This window comes from Neolamprologus multifasciatus, chromosome 20 (assembly GCF_963576455.1).
Source record: "Neolamprologus multifasciatus chromosome 20, fNeoMul1.2, whole genome shotgun sequence".
Taxonomy (NCBI): Eukaryota; Metazoa; Chordata; class Actinopteri; order Cichliformes; family Cichlidae; genus Neolamprologus; species Neolamprologus multifasciatus.
Window position 1 is genome coordinate 10,161,497 of NC_140458.1, and position 20,302 is coordinate 10,181,798.

Sequence of the window (20,302 nt, forward strand, 5' to 3'; positions counted from 1 at the left end):
TTGTTTTTGTTTTTTTTAATTAAAAAAAAAAAAATCAATTTTCTCACCATGCATTTTAAAACACAATAAAGCACTAACAAAGACTAATGGTTCTATAAACAATATTGACATGATACATTCTGATTTAAAGAAATGGAGTGTCATTAAATACACAGCCTGTTCTAATGATGATTAACCCAGCTTTTGTCATGTCACACTTGTAAACATGCCCAAGCTTTGCCTTCAATCTCGATGTTATATTTAAGATGAGTTTTATCCTTTATCATGAGAGAAAAGTGGCAATTGTTTTTTGTTTTTATTCTATAACCTACTGATTTGTATAAGGCAGTAGCTAGTTTCTGTTAAAACACATGGTGGTGGATTGAGTAAAAACACGTTTGTTAGCTTTGTTATCTTTTAATACACAGTACAGTTTGAATCCAGTGTGGTTGTGCAACATTTTAAAGTTTCTTGACACATTCTCATCTGCCTGTACAATTCATCCAATCCAAGGCACATGGGAAAATCATTCAAGAGTGTCATCACTGTGTTTAGAGATTACGACAACATGAGGACGGTTTACACCTCTCTGCCAAAACCAAAACGAGAAAACACCTTCAAAGACGAGGTTATGGCAGCCAAAAACATTTGTGTAAAGCCTGCGTTTCCACTCCATTCCCTTCATGTGCTGCTGGCTATGGCTTTATTTGTGCCACAGTTTGGTTTGGTCCTCTTCAGTGGATGCTCATGTAGCTCCCATCAAGGTAAAATCTGTACAGGCAATAACACAAGACTAGGTAAGATCCACTGTAGTAGTTATTTGAGAACAAGAATCAAGGCTGACATTTTAAATAAAGCTGATGGATGGAAATGGAAATACATTGCAGTTTAAAGTCCACCATATTTTTGAAGGCATACAACATGACCAGGGCTTTATGGAGTAAATGGCAAGGCCTTTTCACTCTGGCAATATAACTTTAGGAGAGACAGTATTGGTTGTTTGGTCACTTTTGTCCAGACTTAAATATCTCAGCTGTTAGGATGGACTGCCTTTCAGATGTTCATAATCTCATCTTGATAAGGCTTGCTAAGCTTTTATCTCCCGAGTTTCCTTCACTGCTACAAAAAGACTGAATTTCTGTTTTCTGCATTCGGGTAGTTTTAGTATGTTTCTAAACATATAATAATCCTTCTTTGCCTTCATATATTAGGTGCATGGCCTTGATCATGATGACTGATGCATTTTTGAAAAAATGGAGCCTCAAAAACAGCAAAACACAGTTTAAAAAATAGATGATATGAATGAGCTGTACACGAATAACACAGATGACGACGGGATGTCGGAATGGAGACGACTGGCAACACGACACAAAGTGGCCCGCTGTGTTTGGTCTCACCCTTAAGTGCTAGAAAGGTTGTCTGATGGTTCAGCTGCACTAGTGGCCTCAGCGCCAACCACATCTACTGACTCACATTTTTGGGGCATTGTGTCAGACTCTTTGTTTTCTGGAGAATTTCTGCACACATGAGCGTAGAGCATAAGCCAAGTAACGAGAGGAAGGAGAACAGATCACGCTGGCAGAATACAATCATAAAATAAAACCGCTCTTTAAAAGAAAAGCAAACGAATGCAGAAAAATACATGTATCATCCAGATGTAGAGGAGCGGCAGGGTACCCGCCTACTATTGTGTTAAGAAAGTAACAATCAGCATTTTAGTTTAATCCAATGATTATGACTGTCTGACTGCAACTTATTGACTTTATTTATAACCACAGCCTCAGTGTGGAGATTCAGTGAACTGAAGCATTCACCTGTTATGTGTGGGACTGCGGTTGTACAGGGATGCTGAAGCTCCAGGATGAGGGTACTGAGGTGTGTCAGGTGCATCAAACTCTGTCAGGCCAACTGCCAGCTGGTTGCGCCAGTTCCCTGTGCTCTCTGCTGAGGAAACTGAAAAGAAGAGAAAAGCACGAACACTCAAATAATGCTGGAGTGCACAATGTCTCAAAAGCCTCAAAAACTATAGTATTTCTCTCACACAAAATACTATGTGATACTTATTACTTTGTTTGTTTATGAATGTATATCTTTAAACCCACAAACTGGGTCTATTTCTCACATGGCAGCCTAGAAAACCCTGTGATAGAATAAATGAAACCCCTCAAATATACACAAACAACACATAATTAAATCCTGTGAGTAGGAAAGCAGCCTACACATCCTAACATCAGTGACACTACAGAACATGACCAATTAACTTGTAATTATGATTTTTTTTTCATGTTATTAAACCTGAACAGCAGCCTAATGTTTTCCTAAATTACAAACATTGAAAATGATTTTTATTTTATTATTGACAGTTCCCCTCACGCTAATGCGTTTGACTGTACCTGAAGAGAAAGAGGTGGCTCGGCTCGAGTGGCTGAAGGCCGCCGGCATGGTCTGATATCCCAAGCTGAGCTGAGAGCCACTGTCAAAGTCATATCCAGCCAGTAATCCCCTCCCTCCTTCCCTGTGGCCTCTGTTTCGGTGGTACCAGCCTCTCAGGTGCTCTGCAACCAGGGCCTTCTGCATGTTCTTGGCCAAGAGCTCATTTCTAGGCCCCTCTCTGGTCCGTGGTGGCCTCACTGTTGCGTACGGATTCTGGGAAAGATTATCTGCCCCATCACTGCTGTAGTGCCTGAATCTGTCATGTCCGTGATACCCATTCATTTGATAGGATGGGTTGACGTTGTAGTGGCCTTCGACTTCATTCTCATATACATAGGCACCATTAGCATAAGGCTCCATGTCCGGACAGGGGTAGCCGGCAACATAGTAGGCACTGGGTGCATAGTGTGGTGAGGCCTCACATGAATAACTACAACCAGAATGGTGCTGGACCAAGTTTGGCATGCTCCCAGTATTACCATACACTTCTACTTTTCTGTGAAGACGATGCATGGTTGAGGTACGGGAGTCCAGTGTACTGTAGTGGGAGTTGGCAGCCCCGCAGTAGTCCAGACTTGACTGGCTCGTGTAAGAGGAGCAATCTTCTAATACCTCTGTGCTGTTGCTGCGGTGGGCTGGTGACAAGATAAAGACGGGCTTCTCTGAATCTCTGTCTTTTCTCAGCCGAGGCTGAGACTCCAGACTTCCACTGCGATGCCTGAAGCAATGAGGAGATCCCTCCAACCTGGGAAAATGACACCAATTTCAAAGTGTCTTTGAGAAGATCACGATTAAGATACGGGATATTATTTTTGGATTTAGGTGTTAAAATAAAAGTTAAGGTTTTATGTGAAAGCATGGTGGAAGGTTAGGGTATTAAGAGAAGTAAAAATAAATAAAATAAAGAAGGATAAACATTGGCTTGGCAGGGCAGGGGAACAAAGATCACACCTGAGCTGACTGCTGCTGTAGGCATTGCGGGTCATAACCGGGGTGGGAGGCATGCTGCGAGGATCTCTAGGAGGTCTGGGAAGGGTTTTATAGGGACTACTGTGGGTGGAGGAGACCTCTCTTGGATTCTGGTAGTAATTGGAAGCCTCCTGGCCATCAACAGCTAATCTAAATGGGTGCAGTATCAAAACAGGATTTAAAAAAAAAAGGAAGTAAAAAAATGTGAGGAAAGGAATGAGGCAAACATGACACAACAAATACTATGGGCTCTACCGAAGCATGATGTCATCTCATTCTGAAAACAGCTTTAAATAAAATATAAGGCTGTAAAACAAATTAGATTCCACTCTACGACTCACACAAGCAACAAACAGTTTGAACAGAAAATCCCAACCTGTTGTGGTTCTTGTGGTGATTATCCCGTGGAGATGGCTGTCTCTCCAAATCAAATTCTGCTCCCAGTGATCGCATTGGACTTAGTTGAGGGGATCCTTGGACTGACCGTGAGCGTGGCCTTTGACTGAGACTGTCTGAATCATCTGATTACAAACACGGTGACAAAAAATGACACTCCTGTTTTCTGGGTTTGGTCATAATAAGAAAGCATCACCTGTGTTGTAGAATGTCTGACTCACCATCATCCAACGGGAGACTAGACAGAGAGCTGCAGTTTGAACGAACGAGTTCATCTGCAGGACAAGAAAACAACTTTGTGCTTGCTGTGACTCGATCTAACACATTCAGTAACAAATATCTTCCAACGTACCTGCAATGATCACTGAGGCCCGTTGTGTGGGCTTTTTCCCCTTCTTGATTCTGTACTGGTTCATCTCATCCTCTATCTGTTGCAGTTTATGCATAGCATCCAAACAGTTTCTCCTTCTTTTCTTCTTAACAGTTTTGCACAGTTCTGGTTCATTTGCGAGCTTCTTAGCCGCCTCCACAATCTTCTGCTGAAGGGCAAATCTGCTCTCCAGGTTTCTCAGGATGGGATCCTGCATAAATCAGAAAACGTAGGTGATAACCAGAGATAAAAATAGAGAGCAAGCATTCAGATATTCAGCAGATACATGTAAGTAAATTAGAAATCACTGCCATTTGATACATGTGCTCACTGAACATGTTACAGAATAGATCTAATTAGAGTTTCATATCAGGTCGACCTAATTAAAATTATTATTTAAAAAAAACGCTGCAGGTGTAATGCTCTGACTGCTGATGATGTTTTACTTATTATAATTTCATTAAAAAAAATAGAATAGACTAAAATAGCGTATCTGTGTCTTAGTAGACAACAGAGTCACCCACTGCAACGTGTAACACGCAGTTGGGTTTGGAATAACGTAGAGAAGAAAAAAAAAGAGCTACAAGGAAAAGCTTAAGCTCCATCATACTTTAGCTGCGTTCCTCGCTCAGTTAATATTGGTGTTATCTTTCTGTGCTGACATTATTAGAAATCTAAAAAATAAAATCTAAAAGTGAAACAATTTTAGCGTACACCGTTAAAAAAGATACACTAATTGTTTATGCTTTAAAATGCAGTTAAATACGCACCTCATTGTAGGGAAAAAGGTCATCTAACTTGAAAGCAGTGCCAACTCGCCGTCTGACCTGTGGTGGTCTTTCACCTGAAGAAAGGGGATACTCTTTTGGCAGTTTGCCAGTAAGCTCCTGAAAGCACAAAACAACAAATCCTCCGGACACTTAGATGAGGTGAGTGCAACAACAGAAACAATTAATCTACCAGCGGAAGAGCAGCGGTTTATTAAAGGGAGTTTTTGAGAAAAAATAGACCGATATAACTGTAGCACAAAATGATTTCTCACCGCCTCTCTCAGGCAGATCTTCTTCAGTTCTTTTGTTTTCTTAGCCAAAATATCTTGAATCTCCTGTTCCTTTTTTCTTAGTTCAGTGAGTTTTTCCTTCTTTTGCTCTTCACTCATTTCAGAGTCTACTGAACCTGGAAAAACAGAATTCAAACTGAAATTGCCAACATAGCCTACCACACCCATTAACATAAAAATCACACCCATGGCATGTGTACTGTGTGACTCCTTCACGTGTCACCTGTTCTTTTTAAATCTCATTCAGCTGAATGTTTATAGCTCTTTGTGACAATAAATCTGATCTGAACTTGCAGTTTTACATGTAAAACCATACAAACAAGTTACACAGAAATCTGCTTTCGTTACATAAAATAATTATAACCAACCTGTAGATACCAAACTCCCATTGCTGGCTGTTATGAAGTTATTCTTAAGGCCCACATCACCCAGTCTGTTTATTTTCGCCCCTCCATGCTCTGTGAGGTCCATTGCAATTTCCTCTAAACTTCTTGTTGTTCCAAGTTTAGCCTACAAGAATGAAGAAAACAATGTAAAACAAAGAGCAATAAAAACGTGCAGTGACTCATAGCTGACACTTACTTTGCTTTGCTTTCTGTCCAAGTAGAACTGGTGCTGACTAATAGCCATGACCCAAATGGTCTTGATTAAAGAATGGCTTGCATACCACGTGTGGATGAGTAGCCCCGTCTGCCCAAAGGTTCGTTTGGTTACTGCTCTCCTAAACAAACCACGGAAAACATTACGCTTTTTTGGTCACAGTTAAACTAAAAGTTGCAGTGAAAATGATGATTTTTTTTTAGATACATGTTCTAAAGATGGATGATATCAGTGTTAGGAGCTAAACAAAAATGAAAACAACATAATGATCAACTTATAAAAACAGTCATTGTAAGAATAGCAACAAGCATCTCTACACGAGGATCCCCCGCTGCTCACCTGTGTGGATCATTAACTTCTACGGCAAACTTTTTCTCACGGAAGTACAAGTTTTCCAGCTGCTTCCACTGGTACAGCTGGTGGTAAAAACACGAAAAACCATTCCCAATGAGAGAAAAGCATATGTGTTGTTCACACTCTGAAATATAGCACCTTGGATGTTTGGATAATGCACAGAGTAATGTCTAGTTGTACCTTCATATAAAAAAATTCTTCGTGTATTTCTTTTTCCAAAAACACCTAGAACACGATAACCATGATGGTCATGACTAATATAAAAAAAAAACTATGTTGAGCAGGTGTTTTCTCAAGTCTGTTTCAACCACAGTTATTAAAAAGCCAGACTGTAACATAAACTGTGATTAAAGTCTTGTCTACCTGGCATGCAAAGTCTGCAATAATGCAGGTGTTGGGGAGAGAAGAATACCATAAGGGGTCATCATATAAACACTCATCATTTCCATCCCCCTATCAACCAGGTGCTCACTGACAACAGCTTAATATGATCAATCCATTTAGGTTTCTGACTCACTGTACGTCTGGACAAGATCCGAATGAGACACAAACAAAAGCTTACACAGAGTTTTGTCCGCTCAGGTTTGCGTAAACCAAATCATTTCAAAGGGTGATAAATATTTAAGTCATAAAATACATTCAAAGTTGGCAAGACAAAGATGTGTAGTATTTAGCCTTACCAGAATAATAGATCCTCACACGTCCTGTGTGTAAAGTTATTAAGTCTTCCCTGGCTTTGCTGTCAATACAAAAACATAGTTTGTACTGTCTTCCTGTCAGTTCCTGACTTGTCTCCTCAGGTATTCTGCGAACATGCAGGCTAATGCCCAAATCCAACCCCTTCTTTCTTTGACATCACGAGCTGACACCCTCTTTCCCTCTTGAAAGCACACCCTGCAGCTGTCAGCTTGCACAGTTTTGCAATGCATCAGGCAGTGATGGATTGCATCATGTTGAGCAATACAGAGATTTAACAGGAAGGCATTGCTAGTGATTTAATGCAAATTGCACTGAACCTTCACATTCTATCGTAATAGCAGTTTGGTGCATGTCTGCATCCCGCTGCACTGGGATGTACTGAAGTCACCTAGTGGAAGACATAGCTGACAAATCACTCATATGGGTGTTTCTCCTGTCAACCCACAAGCTAAAACAATACCAATGAAACGGGAAAAGCAAGTTCGCACTGTCTCCATGATTCTCCAGAGAGTTATTCAAAACTCACTAACCTCATTAAGGATAAGTGACAGCCTAATCTACACTGAGAGTTTGCTCTTTTTCTTTTCAAGTCTAGCCTTGTCTGGCACAGCTGAAGCTCAGCCTTTTGCTCGAGTGAAACAGATGATGCGTGAATTAACACGCCGTGTGCAACAGCAGCAGTCCTTACACATGCCTTGTGCTATCATGTTCACAGTCAGATTAGTGGAGCAGAGAAAAAGCAGCAGCCATTTTAAATATCAAGCTCCAGGGAGTGTTTACCTTCCGAGGTTTTAATTTATCCTGGAGATCATACTGGCCAATGCCCTTATAGCTGATTCCAAGCCACCATGGGATCCCCTGTTTATCCTGTAAGGCAAGAACAGAGCTCCTATGGTTGACACAGTTCCAGGTGCAACAGCTGTCATGTCATATTAATCACAAAAAGGCCTACCTTAACCTCATAATAATGGACGCCATACGTTGGCAGTGATTCCACCAACGTCAAATACCTGGAACAAAAAACATTTATTCAAACTTCCAGCTGCTTTTGAACATCTCAAATGTGGGAATCTGATCTCTGTTTAGTGAATCAGTGTGATCTCGCTGCAACTGAAGGGGAGCTATTGATTTCTATCAGATGATGAGAAAAGGCGTGCCAGAGAGGGAAAGGGATGGGGAGAGGGCTAATGGAGGTGAGAGTAAGATTAATGAATTTAAAGCCTAAAAAGATTCACTGTCTTCCTCTTACTCGTGTAGCAACACAATTTAATTACTTACTGCACAATGGCCTGTCCTCGAGAAACACCTTTCAGCTGCTTATAATATTCAATAACTCGATCCTCACTGTAATGTTGCATAAATGAGAAGGCAATATAGTTAGCCGGGGAAAGATAAATTGAGGTGTAAACAAATTGTTTTAATGTAATTGATCAACTGATTGTTAAAAGACGAGTATATATGGTATTCTACAAGTTTCTTTACACATTCAAATTAATTAAAGGAGAGTTATTATGTTTATTATCATGTTCTGTATTGGATGCTTATATTTAACAGTGTTGGCATGTATACTATATGCTAAATATTAGAATACATAAACACATTTTCAGACTTTTGGCTGTGGCCCTACATGACATCGGTTACAGCAGATATCCGTAATATGGTCATTTCAGGCACACAGCTCTGGCTGAGAACACTGGAGCCCCGCCCAACTCCTGTTCTTCTGTTTGTGAGGGGTAGCCAATCAGAAGAAAGCTTGCTTAAAGGAAAGAAGACCTTAAACAGAGAGGAGCTAAAATAGATTTTTTTCAGACATAAGGATGACCCAGTAGTGTCCATATAGGCCCAGTATAATGTATACAAGGATCATGCAAAGGTAGAGTCCAAAATGAGAATATGAAGCTTTTATTACCTGTAAACTTAAGATTTTACTAATGTCTTACAGTATTTTGTCTGTTTATGGGCTTTATGCACTTTGTTGCTGAATGTAAAAACATGATTTCCTGTGAACTTACCAGTATGCAAGAGATGGGTGTTCCTTGAGTACTTTGGTGGGAAGAGTAGGTAGTTTCTTCAAATCAGCTCGAGTGTTTTCATCACTAAAACGGAAAAGAAGAAAAATGTAACTGTTTTGGAAGTTGATTTAAAAATCTCGACATAAGTAGTAGTGAATCTTCCTAACACCTCTCACTGTATCACTTTTATTCTAGTACAGGATCTGAACGTGGTGGTGTTTTTGATTTTTGTTTTTGGTGATATTTATATATATAATTTCTTTTAATCTACAAAGCAAAATTTCAAAATAGCTCTAAATATATTGGGATCTACCTAGAAAATACTATATTCCCAATACCCATGTCAAGTGAGTATGAAATTTGCCCTAAAAGTTAAATCCACCCTAAATCCCAGAGGAAATAGTGAACATATAACCACTGTGGCCTTAGCAGCAACTATAATACAGAACATACTGACATGAAGAAATATTTCTACACCATCATACTTCATCAGCTGACCAAAACCAGTGCCAACATGCACAACATGCAGTATTACCTCTGAAAGCACCAAGTATAATAGCAAAAGCTACCACAGTTAAACACAGCTATCCGTTACTGTGTACATCGTAAAGGTGTATCTACTCTGCAATACTTAGCTTCTATCAGCACTCTGAGATTCATTAGTTGCCTGGTGCTAGCTGCTCAGCACTATGTGGTGAGCCTCACATAACACTGCTATTGATTTTTGTTGTCTGCACTGGAGAAACAAGTGACCTATTGAATGTCTTCGCTAAGAGCTTACTATTAACTCCTCCTGCTGCTGTTAAATACTTCTTAACCAGCTGATGATGATGCTCTTACCTTGTATAGTCTCCTTTAGCCTCCTGGTGATGAACAGATCATATATCTTATTAGATGGCATGCTTTTAGATGTGGCAATTAATGCATGTTTACGAGGCTATTAAAAGAACTAACCTGCAAGGCATTTGCAGCTAATTTGAAGACGTTATCACTTTCCACTTCAATAATCCCCTGAGAGACATAATAGACAAACAAAAAATAAATAAATATGATTCAGAAGTGGAAGCCTGTGGAGAGAAAGCTTTCCAGATCCAAACATAGAATCTGCTCTGTGTTGCCCTACTGTAGCCTCTGCTTATTCTCCAAATCAGCCCCTGTATTATCCTACTCTCTCACGCTGTCTGTTTTACATTCCAGCTAGCAGAGTAAGAAAAGTGTGCCCTACAGCTATTGTCTGCTGAGCTGAGGGTCCAGAGACAATGAATCATCGCAAGCTGTGATGAAAATAGCAGGATCATTTTGCATTGTTTCAAAATCAAGTAAAAATAAGAGAAAGCACTTACACTGTAGACAGCAGATTTGGCATTCAGGTAGAACAGCTCCACTGTTATGATATCTTTAAGTTGTGTTATGTTTTCCACATAAAACCTATGAAAGGTGAAATCAAATGCATACACAAAAAAAAAAACCCATAAAAGACAGTCAAAGACTTTCCAAACACTGATTTATACCATCAGCTTTATCACAAATGAGTTCTATAAAAATCTCTGGTTAGTTTCTTGACTAAACTATAAAACGCAACGTTAACAAAGTACTGCACCCTGCTGGAGAACCTGGGTTCTGCATGAAACAAGAATTTCTTACCTAACCAAGAAATTCAGGGCAATGGGCCCGGGCTTCTTTGAAAAGTCGTGATCAAGGACTCTGCGGTCCATCTGCAACCACTTACACTGGCCACTGCAAAAGTAAACAAACTGTAACATCAGAAAGCTGCGCTTTGTAAACATCTGCCAACATACACTTGCACACGTGTAAAAATATCCATATCACTGAAAAAAAAATAAACACTGCAATTTACATACTTGTCATCAAAAAAGGCCAGACCAAAAAATTCCTTCTCCTTGAGGTTGAAGTGGGAGGAAACCAAGTCAAGGAGTTCATAAGACAGAAGCTTCGGCTGAGAAGGAAGTCGTAGATATAAACAACTACTTTAATCAAAATTATACACAATTTTTAAAAGAAAAGAATAGAATAGTGCTGACGAGACAATATACTATTTAATGGTAAATAGACAGCGTTTTTATGGCACCTTCTTGGTCTTACTGACCACTCATAGTGGTTTACACACAATTTCACAAGGACACTGACATCCAGACCTGGGTATCAAACCACAATCCTGAGGAACCCTGCATTTGCTATGCCCTGGATGTTTTCGCAGTACAGACACCTAGCTTATTTAACTAAAGAGGGAGTCCAACTGCTCAGGGAACATGCAATAAATTGCAGTTCGTCCACTTGGGGGCAGCGGAAAATAAGTTGTGAACACACCTTTGATATGTCATTACTTTTTAAGGAAAACTTTAGTTGACAGTTGTGACTCTTTTGGGCCACCTGTACTATATAAGTCCACCTTAAACACTATTTCAAATTTTAGCTTCACAGGTGTAGGAGAAAAATATTCAGCTTTTCAGCTGCTAAATGCTTCATTATGTTGAGCTTCTACTCACTACGTTAAGATGATGAAGCACTCCAGTGAGCTAATTGGAACTGCAGTAAGCATAGGTGATTACCCAAAGTCCTTTTAACATTATGCATATAAATCACAGAATTCTTGGATCCATTTTAATTATTACAAAAACTATTGATTTTAGTTTTTTGTACCTGAACCAGCAGCTCTAGCTTCCTGTCATCCAATAAGTGCACTTGGCACAGTTTGCCCTCAGTCATCTGTAGGGGGAGATAAAAGGAAGTTCAAGGTCTGTGAAAGCTTTTCATAAACACAAGAGACAGTTATATCAAGATATTCATGTGTTAGTAGAATTTTTGTTTTTTTGTTTTTTACCATGATGGCATCTGGCATTTAACAGTTAATGTATTTACAAAAGACAAAGTGAGCAAAGGCCAAGGTAGTAAGCACAATGATCCGTCTCAAGGGAAAAAAAGAAAAACACGACACTGACGTTGTTTGTTACAATAAAACCATTGTGTCAAGGATTTGTTGCCATAGTAACCAAAGGAGGGATTTGAAGTCCCTACATTTTGAACCTTTCACGTTTAGCTTTTAGTCACACAGCTTTTCCAACAAAATCATTTTATGAGTATTTTTATTTCTTGTTGCTTTGTGCCACTTACCAAGATCAACTTCTGTTTTATAATCACTGCAACTTTGCAGGTTCAGATTTTGCACAGAAAATTTACAAAATCTCACACATTACTTCTTTACGTCAAGCTTATACAACACTAATTTAACTCTTAAATACAATATATATTAGAGTCAAAGTTCTACAGTGCATTTTCTCTGAATGATGGTTTGATACATTCTTGGATAATTATAAAGATTTCAAATGAAATCTAATTACATTTTTTTACCATCTTGACAGCAAATAAAAAATGACTTATTCTTCCACTATAATAAATTTTCTACCTTTTTGCCAAAAGAGTAAAATCAAGTTCCAAACAGCAAAAATGCGTTCATAGCAAATCATAGCAAAATTAATTCAACTTCATATCATATTTTGACTTAATAGCATTTTTGCGCTTCAAAAAAAACCCACCCTTTTTGTAAAGATAAAGTTAGACTGACCTGGACCAGGAAACACTGAAAGCACTGTGCATTTGATAAATTAAAAACAACACAAAAATGACAGATTGAGGTTAACCAGTTTTTCAACAAAACATCCTCAGAAACTGAAAAAGGTACACTAGATAGATCCAGTGGCCTCCTTGTTTGACAGAATGAGGCTGATCGCAACTTCTAACATTTGTAGCAAAACACGCAGCTGCTGTACCTGGTAAACCTCTCCAGGGAGAGTGCAGGTGTGGATGCATCCCTGACTAGATATCATCTTTAATACGTTTCTTCTCGTGGATCCAGACCATGAAATTGTTGGCTCTGACTGAGCATCAGCAGCAGATCATCAGGTGTAAACAGCAACTTGTTCCATAGGTTATTTGAGTGAGGAGCCAGGCCTCTACTGTGGGCTTATAGAGTGTGAAATCAACAGCTGACCTAAGGGGGGGAAGGCTGAGTCAGATGGCTGACCACAGTTTAGTACGCTCTGGTTCTTAATACGAACAAAATGGGTCACACAAGAACTATAAGCGGTTAACCACGTCTATATCGTCTGTTAAGTCAGACTAATTCACTTTTATATTATTGTTATTTCAGCAGTGTGTCTGTTACCCGAAGGGGTCTGAATCTAGATATCAGGTTTCTCCTGCATCCTTCTCCACTACATTGTAACTGAGAGACGTTATCTGCCAATAAAAGCAGGAGAAATTCCCCCAAAGTGCCAGTTTCTACTTTACATTCTTTCTCATTCCTCTGGATGCTTTTTTCTCACCCAAAAAAATTGCCTTGATTTCTGAATGACAAGCATACGCCAAGTCACTTCATTAAATTAGTCTTTTAAAGACTGCTTTGCCAATTCCAGCGGCTGAATAATGGGACTTTCATAAATTGTCTTTCATGGCTTGAAGTAAAAGTGCACATTCGATAAATCCAATTAATTTGGAGTGTGCAGCTTGTGACAGCCATGAGGGGATTATTGCATTGATCGAAGCTTTATTAAGTTGTGGGGGGTCACGCATTTTGTAATAAGCATGACATTACTGTATGCTGACATGTACAGCAAAGGCACCAACCACTAGAGGGTGCAAGAAATATCATGGCTTAATGTGAAGAAGTTTATAAGTAGAAAACAGCTTCTTAAACAGCCATGCTTCACGGAGGAATTTTTATGAGCAGTTATTAGATGAGCAGCTGAGAGTCAAATTCATTTGGGATGGCATACACTTATTATGGAATATAAATGAAGTGACTGGGTGGAGGATTGATTATTTTTAGGAATCTACACCATTAATCATCTGAAAGCTGTAATCAGTACAAGAACTGTTATTTAAATCCGACCCAGCAATCCTAGATAACCCTTCAGTTTTTCAGAGAATTAAACACAACTGAGATACAGCGAGGATTGTGATTTCAAATCAATGGTTATGAGATAACTATATGCACAAACCTTCATCTGACATTTCATGCTGTAATGTATACATTATTATGAACCAGCAGACAAGTCTATGAGGTCAACCAAACGTAACCCATTCAGTGAATAAAATCAAATAAAAGGGCAACCTTGAACCCCGTGGTGCTAAGACAAGCACTGAACCGTTGTGTAAAAATAGGCATGGCAGACAGACATCAAAGAACTGTCAGTCTTTTTGTTTGTCTCTCTAGAGACTGGACAGGCACTGGCTGAGTATGGTGCCCCAGGCTGCAGGTTTTGCTTTAGTCTGGGAGCCTGAGGTTGGTATAAAGGCAGCTTTTCATATGTATGCGTGCTACAATAAAATGTCCCAGCAGAGACTTGGAGATGGTGCAGATGTGGCCTCCGTCTTATATGCTGCTACAACTGTTAACAAAGACTACCCATGTATGTTGCGGCAAGACATTCAGATGATGAGATGTAGCTCCTTCTGGTAATGAGAAACTGAAAATAAATGCGTCAAAGGAGCTTGCAAAGAAAAGCGTCTGGACTTCTTTAAGTTACTTGAAGACGTTTCACCTCTCATCCGAGAGGCTTCTTCAGGGACTCTCCACCATTTGACCTTAGAACTGAAGAAGCCTCTCGGATGAGAGGTGAAACGTCTTCAAGTAACTTAAAGAAGTCCAGACGCTTTTCTTTGCAAGCTCCTTTGACTACGATGACCTGGATGACTGAGAACCTTCACACTGAAAATAAATGCTGTTAATTTTTGTCTTATATACTCGACAGTGAAAATGTCAAGCTTGAAAGCTGTACAATAGCCAACAGGAGAATTTCTCTGTCTCCTGAGTAAACTGGCTGTCAGTATTTAATACAGCACACTGGTTAAATGTCATGTCCAGACTCCAGCACATCTTATCTTAGTTTCCTGTATTCATGCATTATTGATGAAGGTTGGTATCACACACAAGTGTCTGTGTTTACATGAAGCCACCTGGTACGATTGTAAATTGACAGAAATTATTATTCTATGTGCATTTTTTCCAAACTATTTTACTTCATATGTGTGTGCATATAAACACAGGGGGAAAAAAACTTATGAACTCCAAAATACAATTACAGGTACAGGTACAGACACATGAAGCCTAAAGGAACAAAAATGAAATCTGCCTGTGAATTCAAGTGGCTACAAACAGGATGTGACATCCAATACAATGTAGCAGCAAAGGGAAACACACTAACTTCAGTGTTTTGAATTCAAGAGATCTTACAGTTCCTCTGTAATGCTATGACGATGTATCAGATCATTTTCTGCAGCTGAGAACTCTACTGACTTTACAGATAATCTCCATTTACGGGACTTGGGCAATGCTATGGCACATATAGGAAAAAAAAGTCACACCTAGAGAGCTGTGTGTGAAGTCGGATAAATGTCTTCCACTGATGTGACTTGAATCAGCATCGTCTGGGACTGAAGATTACAAGTCTGAAAGGGAAGACAATCTGGGGGCAGGGGAGGTGGGGGAGTTAAATAGAAGTGACCAAACATCTGTAGCCCACCTCTTGTCTTTACTCTGGGCTCCTTTAGCCCACTGCCAGCATGTCATACTTGGCTCTTTAACAGAACCAGCAGTTGGGTTATGTAGGTGTCAGTGGGAAAGAATGCAAAGTTATCTGTTGCTATATGATAGTGTTATATTTAATACTAAATCTGTGAAGTACTCTTGTTGATGACCCTTGATGACTTCAGAGACTGTCTGAAATAGAAATGGATAAATTCAATGATTAAAAATACATCACTGGAATCATTTGTTTTAGTATTCTCTGAACTCTCCTAAGGAAACAAACCTGACAGGATTTTTAATGAGTATTTATATCAGTCAAAAAAAAAAAGAGGTCCAAGCACAGAGCAGTGAACCCTGGTTATAGAGGCAGTGGGCCAAAGCATACAGCAAAGGATTATCTCCTCATCTGATATCTCACCATGACTCATGCTGTCAGTGGTCAAATGGTATCTGTGTACGTCTTCTCACAAAGAGAACCTGTCTGGCTGTTTGTGGTATCTGGGAAATTCAAGAACACAATGGGGCTCATGATATTATGGATCTATTAAAACCTGGGATAAATATCTATTTTATTTTTTATGACACAGCATGTCTTTGATACAACAAGGACGGGCTGCATCACAGGGGAGAGATTCATGTGAATGATGTCATCATGCAGCATGAATTTCTATTTCCAACCCATAAAGGACATCTACAGAAGGAGACTGTGATATATATATTTTTTGGCATTCTTACAAGTAGCAGTATTCTTTGCAGCAGGGTAAAGCTGCCAGCAGAAAAGCTAACTAACATACTAAACATCCAGGATAATCTTAGTTTCGGGTCCTGTCCTTTCACAAGCTCTTCAGAGCTCAGAGTGCTTGAAATTTTGTTCCATCTCCTATTGCAAGAACTGATTTTGACTAATTACGACTGTGTCTATTAAAAAGAAGAAAAGCTATACAATTTCAAAACGAGACAGCATTTGCATTTCAATTGATGGTGCATGAGTAAAATATAACTGAAACCTAGCTCGATGTGCTTGAAATCATAACCGAAACCCCACAACAATCATTGAACATATTAATATGTCTGCATTAAACATATTTTTGTTGTATTTTAACAAAGCTATAAGTGTACAAGTCGTTTTCTGAAAGCTCTTTGCAGCTGAACTAAAAGAGTCACCTAAATAAACACATCCCATAAGCCGATGCGTAGTAGGTACCATACTCAGATTTACTAACCAATACAAAACAAGTAGATCAGAAAATTGTATATATGAATACATATGTAATACTATTTTGCATGTATTTGCTCATAAAAGAAAAAAACAGCTGGAGCAAAGTGAACAACTCATATTAATAGGTGTATGAAGGCCTGCACCAGTCTATCTAATAAACACTAGGACAGAAACATACTGCCATCTGTATCACTGCTTAGGCTTATGAATCTACATTATCTCATTTGTCTTTCTGGTCTAATATCAGTGTTATACTGCAGTATCAGCAAAATTATTTTTCTATACAGACATAAGGCCATTTGGATCATAACATAATCCAGAAATGGTACATATTGGTGTCTAATATTTCACCAGAATGCAGGAAATTAGTGCAGAAAAGCACTACAGGGACACATAGACATAGACAAGAGACATCAAAAGAGCTTCATTAGAAATAAAAGAGTGTGGATATTTCTGGCTTAAAATCTGAGCTCGTTACTTTATGTAGGTGTCAGAGAAAAGATCAGAAGGCCAGCAAAATAATTAGAAAGCCTACATTTAAATGCAATCTGTCAAGTGTCTGTTGAAATATCTTGCTATGTAAATGTCAAATGAAGATAACGAAGCAATATTACCATTTTGAGATAGTGTTTTTAGTTTGTGCCCTTTATCTTGTAAATTCATTTGTTTGCCACAAGGTTTGAAAAGCTCTACACTTTTCCTAATCATAGTTTGCATACTCAGGTTACAGATATCATAAAACTAATCTGAATGCAGAAATTCAGTTCTGCGTTTAAGATAGATCATAACAGACTGTCCGAAAAAGCAAAGACTAGCTTGTGAGCGGTGAATATTGGTGAGGTTTCCTTTATTTGCCCTCGTTTGAGGCTGTCCCCACTGACAACACTGGTATCTCAAACTGCAGAGCTTTTCTTTTGCAAACTACTGCAGTGACTTTCTGCAGAGCACGGGAATGTGGCACAGAGGTACAGACATGCATGGGTGGAGAAAATGGAACATGACCAACTTTCAATGATCTGGATAAAAAAGTAACCCTTTGAAGATCACCTTATAACAGCAACGTGGGCTGAGATGCAATCAGACTGTGTTTTGTTACTTTTATCTCAAATTAATGGCACAGTATGCCAAGGATGAGAAGATTTTTCTTGTTTATAAATCTATTAATCCATCTTTACTTATTCATAGGACAAACTAAGTCCCAAAACCTCACCTGCTGACCTGTATCATTTTGCTGCTCTATACTTTACCATATTATATCTATCAAATTTGGTCCATCTGTGTTAAGCATATCAATATAAGATTAAGGCCCATCCAAAAATAGGTCTCTCCCACTTTGTCTTTAGCACATTTCTCAGGATGTCTCAGGAGGCTATGATTCTTAAATGGAAGGCTGCCAACTGAGTGCTGAGACATTTTTAGAAGCATTAAATGCAGAAAAGAGCATCTCATCCACATTGGGCTCTCATACTAAGTAACAAGTTAGAAGGATGTGAGAAAACAGGTCGGTTTTTACCAGGCATCTTATGACACTTTTACCTTTCAAATCGTTGTTCAAAATGCACAAACCCCACCAACTTTGGTGATAAACGACACAGGATTTCCTCTTCAGCAAATAGGAAAAGCAACAAAGCTTCATGCTGGACATGTGTGTCATACAGACACAACCATTACAACAACAATTCCTGTTTACACTGCTTGAAGCTTTAAATACGCCCATACATGCATCTCTTCCTTCACCTCTGACATAGCATCTGCAGGTCAATGTCAAGTTTAGCTGTACTTATCTTCCAGCCAGAGTGTTTGAGTCAAAAGAAGAAAAAAGTTCAAAGGTAACATGGAGGCGTCAAGGAAGATATCTCGGCTTATACTTGAAATGAAACTGTAGCAAACCGTCTATTGTCCTTGTCAATCCACGCTAAATTTTCTCCTTGTAGCACATGTTCAGGAGAATAGATAATTATACATGAGAAAACCAAATAATGATAATTGCTTTGGTCAAGCATGATTTGCTGCTGTTCTGGGTAAAATGATGATTCATCCAGGATTTTTTTATTCACCAAGTCACACTCCCTAAATCAGTGTGCTATAGGTTTCTGCGTGATGCATTCATTCAGTCCAGTGGCCAATAAATCACTTTTTTAAACTTAAACATGCATCTAACGATCTCATTTCATATCGTCTTATCCTCTACAATCAGCAGCCTATATGGCCCACAGTACCAAATAATGAGACAAGCCCACCGGGGCTAGTTTCCTCTATGCAGGGAGAACAATGAATGTGCTACTGTAGGCTACTGTACATGGGTGGTTTCCACCTGAGCCCAATGATTAGCTTAATGTGTCAAAAAAGGGAAAAAACTACACCCGATTTTACTGAGGAAACACACCAGTCGCGGCTGAGAGCCAAACCCATGCTGTTGTAATTTTCATTGATGCTCCCTCCTCACATCACATGCAGGCATGACTCAGTCTACTTTTGTCTCCTCACAGCTCATTGACGCTGGTTCAATCTGCCCCACCGCACCACATCGCCTTACCTTTGCACTCCTTATATCCTGCTTTTGGTATTGATAACGTGAGGCTTCCCCTGCATATTGATCAGCTTCGTTCAGCTTTCTCCACGGCCGCTTTTACCAGGGAGGAGAGCCGCTGTGCAGCCGCTGTCCATGTTCATCCTCCGGTACTAGGATACTGTAGCACACACACACGCCTCGTATCGAGCCACAGTTACCACGCCTTCACCCGCCGGCTATTATGTGAACAAGCCCAGCATCTCCACCCTCCCTCCCTTGCTCTGCCCCCCTCCTTCCCTCTCATCCAGCAGATGCCGGCCGGCCTGGTTCACACTGGATCCCCATAACAATGAAGAGAGACTGGCTTTCTGTTGCATCTTCAAGAACCTTTTAAATTTATGCTTGATTTCATATCATGAAAACCCCAACAAACACACAGTGTTCTACATACATGTGTTTATATTGTCGTGCTAGCCCTTAAATAAAAGGATCTTCGAACATCTTCGAATTTTTATCTTCAAAATTTATACATTCTTCACAAGCGGAAGTAAATTGTTCACTCAGTGGTAAGTTCAGATAGGTCCTATTTTATCAAATTGTCGAATTCTCATTAGTTATTGTCAACACCTTCTTGAGATAGATCAAAAAAAATACACAGTGCGACTAGCAAGTGTTTACTGATACAAATACATCAATAATATGATCAATAAAATGAACAAAATCAAAACCAATACCAAAAGAAATTGTAACAAACCATTCACCACTAACTGTTTTAAGATTGATTTATTCTTTTTAAATAGATTTACTATAAATATGATTTACTGAATTTATGACGGGCTATATATTTTCCCCTTTACTTGCCATATTCAGGGTCACTTCTTGATAAAGATCAGTTTGATATTTGATATTTATTTGATATATAAGTGCTTTGACATCAAACATACTTACAACTGTTCCATACACCACAAGTTGATCTTGGTCTTAAAAATATTCACAGAAGCACATTTTGTGTAATTTAAGTGTACAACGCTTCACACATCTTGGACCTGTGTAACATAGAAGACACAGGACTGGTGTGTGTTTCACATGTGCTATTCATTTCTGTTCCGGAGTGACGATGCCCCTAAAATATTCATTACTGCCTTTACTCTG

At 39.2% G+C, this 20,302-nt stretch overlaps 1 protein-coding gene across 4 annotated transcripts; it reads right to left on the bottom strand.

Moving 5' to 3' along the window:
* Positions 1–22: 22 nt before the first annotated feature.
* frmd4bb (FERM domain containing 4Bb) lies at positions 23–19,417 on the bottom strand. 4 transcript variants are annotated; one of them, XM_085146157.1, is made up of 24 exons: positions 19,175–19,417; positions 11,534–11,599; positions 10,735–10,829; positions 10,517–10,609; positions 10,216–10,300; positions 9,827–9,883; positions 9,713–9,735; positions 8,873–8,956; positions 8,139–8,204; positions 7,813–7,870; positions 7,641–7,727; positions 6,147–6,223; positions 5,790–5,928; positions 5,576–5,717; positions 5,190–5,323; positions 4,918–5,034; positions 4,130–4,358; positions 3,999–4,052; positions 3,758–3,902; positions 3,364–3,531; positions 2,373–3,157; positions 1,794–1,932; positions 1,377–1,496; positions 23–750 (listed from the first exon to the last, which is right to left on the bottom strand). In XM_085146157.1, exons 2-23 carry the CDS (start codon positions 11,597–11,599, stop codon positions 1,379–1,381), a joined length of 2,961 nt encoding a protein of 986 aa, XP_085002283.1. In that variant the 5' UTR covers positions 19,175–19,417; the 3' UTR covers positions 23–750; positions 1,377–1,378. The 4 variants fall into 4 exon arrangements, with proteins under 4 accessions (XP_085002283.1, XP_085002282.1, XP_085002285.1 ...); XM_085146156.1 differs by lacking the exon at positions 19,175–19,417 and adding an exon at positions 12,661–14,383; XM_085146159.1 differs by lacking the exons at positions 3,364–3,531; positions 19,175–19,417 and adding an exon at positions 12,661–14,384.
* Positions 19,418–20,302: the final 885 nt, after the last annotated feature.

Coding starts and splice junctions, on each gene's coding strand:
- frmd4bb (XM_085146156.1), bottom strand. CDS start 12,717: ATGATATCTAGTCAGGGATGCATCCACACCTGCACTCTCCCTGGAGAG. Junction 11,600..12,660: donor TCCCTGGAGAGGTTTACCAG/GTACAGCAGCTG, acceptor CTCCCCCTACAG/ATGACTGAGGGCAAACTGTG. Junction 8,957..9,712: donor GCTAAAGGAGACTATACAAG/GTAAGAGCATCA, acceptor TTTCCGTTTTAG/TGATGAAAACACTCGAGCTG.